The 3656-nt window shown below is 44.8% G+C and overlaps 1 protein-coding gene across 1 annotated transcript; it reads right to left on the minus strand.

Annotated features, from left to right (window-relative positions):
• Window positions 1-692: 692 nt before the first annotated feature.
• LOC117939363 (scavenger receptor cysteine-rich type 1 protein M130-like) lies at window positions 693-1908 on the minus strand. The gene is made up of 2 exons (XM_034864645.1): window positions 1463-1908; window positions 693-1373 (listed from the first exon to the last, which is right to left on the minus strand). Exons 1-2 carry the CDS (start codon window positions 1584-1586, stop codon window positions 949-951), a joined length of 549 nt encoding a protein of 182 aa, XP_034720536.1. The 5' UTR covers window positions 1587-1908; the 3' UTR covers window positions 693-948.
• Window positions 1909-3656: the final 1748 nt, after the last annotated feature.

Raw genomic sequence — 3656 nt, forward strand, 5'->3', positions numbered from 1 at the left:
GAGCACTCGCAGTCCCTGCTGCGTGGCCTCAGAAACCCCGTCAGTGTGGGCGGAGAAGGAGATGTTTGGCTGAGCCAGAAAATCTGGATGAAAAATGAAGACCACATATCAAGAATCTAAAATGCTACCATCATCGTCTTTATTTGTTAAAGTGAGGAAAGTAAAATGTGTTTCATCGGCGGACGTTAATATTTTGGGCTCAGCCCTAACCTGCGTTGGAGACCACTAAGGTCTATTTAAAAGAGACTTCAGATACAGTATTAGGGGACCACTAAGGTCTAAATAAAGAGACTTCAGATACAGTATTAGGGGACCACTAAGGTCTATATAAAGAGACTTCAGATACAGTATTAGGGACCACTAAGGTCTATATAAAAGAGACTTCAGATACAGTATTAGGGACCACTAAGGTCTATATAAAGAGACTTCAGATACAGTATTAGGGACCACTAAGGTCTATATAAAAAGACTTCAGATACAGTATTAGGGGACCACTAAGGTCTATATAAAAGAGACTTCAGATACAGTATTAGGGACCACTAAGGTCTATATAAAAAGACTTCAGATACAGTATTAGGGGACCACTAAGGTCTATATAAAAAGACTTCAGATACAGTATTAGGGGACCACTAAGGTCTATATAAAAGAGACTTCAGATACAGTATTAGGGGACCACTAAGGTCTATATAAAAAGACTTCAGATACAGTATTAGGGGACAACTAAGGTGTATATAAAACTATCCAAAAAGTAGCATAGCATAGGATCTTTAATTCTGAGTCGGGTACATACAGCCGTAGGTCTCCATTGCTGGCTGAATAAGATAACTTACTCAATGCTGCCTTTTCATTTCCCATAAACCTATGCATTGCAGCGTGCACCTGCAACCATGTGGCACTGTCAGATGGAGTGTACAACTAAGCTCTTATTCTTGATGACTTCTCCTGGATCTACTTTAGCGTGGATGGTACCTCGTTTGGACGCTTTGAACAAAAGCATCTGTGAAATGTAAATGTAAGCGAGAAGACTGAGATTACAGTTATAGCTGAAGTATTGCCTGGTGAGGTGTTACCTGAGCAGTTGATCTCCAGGATGGAATCGGAAATGGAAACCTCCGATAATATACACTCTCTAACTGCAGACGTGGATTGAAGACAGGTTGAGCTTATGATCCATTTTCCTGTGTACAACTCCATGTCTTTCCTCTCTGTTGAAACCGCAGAGCCACAGTGAAGATGTCTACACACTACATCTGCTGCCGTTAGGTTCCAGGCAGAATCTTCAACATCCATTTCACGCCACTCTCCATCTTTCTTCATCTCCAGTTCACCGGCACAGCGACTGGATCCTCTCACCAACTGGAAATTATCGGGCTCTGAGCAGAAAAGAGTAATTAGTAAAATAGATCATGTCACTTTTATTAAAATAGAAACTCAACTCAAAGCTACAGCTCCTCTCCTCTACCTGAGCAGGTGAGTCCTGCAGCTTTACCAGAAGAGCAGGTGTTTCTATCTGAGCTGTCACAGTTCAGCAGAGCAGACTCATGGCCTCTACACTGGAACTCTTTGGTCCACACTCGAGCCTCCATGTCTCCATAGAGCGCCCCCTGGAGGACTGAAGGAGCCCCACAGCCAAGCTCCCTGCAGACCACCTCAGCATCCTGCAGGTCGAAGTCTTCTTCGCACACTGAGGACCAGGTCTGGTTAGACTGGTTAGACTTTACCTCCAGTCTGCCTGAACACAGACTAGTCCCATTCACCAGCCTGACAGGGTCTGGAGAAGAGAAAGAGGGAGAATTGAAAGTGTTAAAAAGTATGGCACAGCAAAATAACAGTAACACATTATAGCGCTACAGTTGCGTGTTTTTGTTATTCTTGCTAGGCAACCACCAAATCTCCGGCTTTGGACATTTTTTCAACTCAAAGCGTTCAGGGCACTCCTGCAAAAATGTGGACAGAAGGGAAAATTATTAGGTTCAAAACACTTCAATTCTTTTGAAAGCCGCCCAAGGCTGATCAACTCTCTGTCTGATCGGGGCCTTAGGTCGCCCAACCAAAAAACATAAAATGTCCAACGTATCAGGCCGCTCATGAACCATACAGCTGTAGGTAACACATACACTGCTGCTGTATCAAGTTGCTATGGACTGCATAGGGAAGACAGCGCTTTCATATTCCTACTGAACAGCCAAATCTGATTCAGATAACTTAAAGTTCCCATGGCATGAAAATTTCACTTTGAGTTTTTTTTCACATTAATGTGAGTTCCCCCATCCTGCCTATGGCCCCCCATGAGCTAGAAATGGTTTTAGGTCTATCCCCAACCCTGGGTACCCTTCTCTGCCTTTGAGAAAATGAAAGCTCAGAAGGGCCATCCTGGAACCTCCCCTTATGAGGTCAATTCTATTTTATTTGTAATGCGCTAAATCACAACAACAGTTATCTCATTGCGCTTTTTAGGAAGAGCAGGTCTAGACCGTACTCTGTGACGTTATTTACAGAAACCCAACAGGTCCCACCAAGAGCAAGCCCTAGGCCACAGAGGCAAGGAAAAACCTCCTTATAAGAGGCAGAAACCTTGAGCAGAAGCATGGCTCAGGGTGGGGGGGCATCTGCCTAGACTGGTTGGGGGGGGGAGAAAGAGACAGAGACGAGACACAGAAGACATGAAGAATTGTAGCAGAGGGTGTCGAGCAGGAACATGGAGGCAGCAGGTGACTCCAACCACAGATCCAGATCCAGAACCACCTGCAGGAAGTGATAGGGGGAGAGAGGAGAGCACAAGACTCCGGGGAAGGGAAGAAGTCGAGTTAGCAACATGAATTAATGGGACGAGGTTGCATTCAGATGGAGAGAAGGAGGAAGAGAGAGGTGCTCAGTGCATCATGGGAAGTCCCTCAGCAGTCTAGGCCTATAGCAGGGTAACTAAGGGATGGTTCAGGACTCTCCTGAGCCAGCCCTAACTATAAGCTTTATTAAAGAAGAAAGTCTTAAGCCTACTCTTAAATGTGGAGACAGTGTCTGCCTCCTGAACCCAAACTGGAACCTGGTTCCACAGGAAAGGAGCCTGATAGCTGAACACTCTGGTCCCCTGGACCCAGACTGGAACCTGGTTCCACAGGAGAGGAGCCTGACAGCTGCACTTTCTGGCTCCTACTCTACTTTTAGAGACTCTAGGAACCACAAGTAACCCTGCATTCTGGGAGCGTAGTGCTCTTGTAAGGTAGTAAGGTACTATGAGCTCTTTAAGATAAGATGGTGCGTGACCATGAAGAGCTTTGTAGGTAAGAAGAATGATTTTAAATTCTATTCTAGATTTTACAGGAAGCCAATGCAGAGAAGCTAAAACAGGAGAGATGTGATCTCTTTTCCTGGTTCCTGTCAGAACACGTGCTGCAGCATTCTGGATCAGCTGAAGAGTCTTTATGGACTTTTTTGAGCATCCTGATAGCAAAGAATTGCAGTAATCCAGCCTAGAAGTAACAAATGCATGGACTAGTTTTTCTGCATCATTTTGCAATATTATGTAGGTGAAAAAAGGCGGTCCTTTAAATTTGCTTTATGTGAGAATTAAAGGACAGGTCCTGATCAAAGATAACTCCAAGATTCCTCACAGTGGTGCTGGAGGCCAGGGTGGTGCTGGAGGCCAGGGTGGTGCT

Source organism: Etheostoma cragini, chromosome 3, assembly GCF_013103735.1.
Source record: "Etheostoma cragini isolate CJK2018 chromosome 3, CSU_Ecrag_1.0, whole genome shotgun sequence".
In the NCBI taxonomy this organism is placed as follows: domain Eukaryota; kingdom Metazoa; phylum Chordata; class Actinopteri; order Perciformes; family Percidae; genus Etheostoma; species Etheostoma cragini.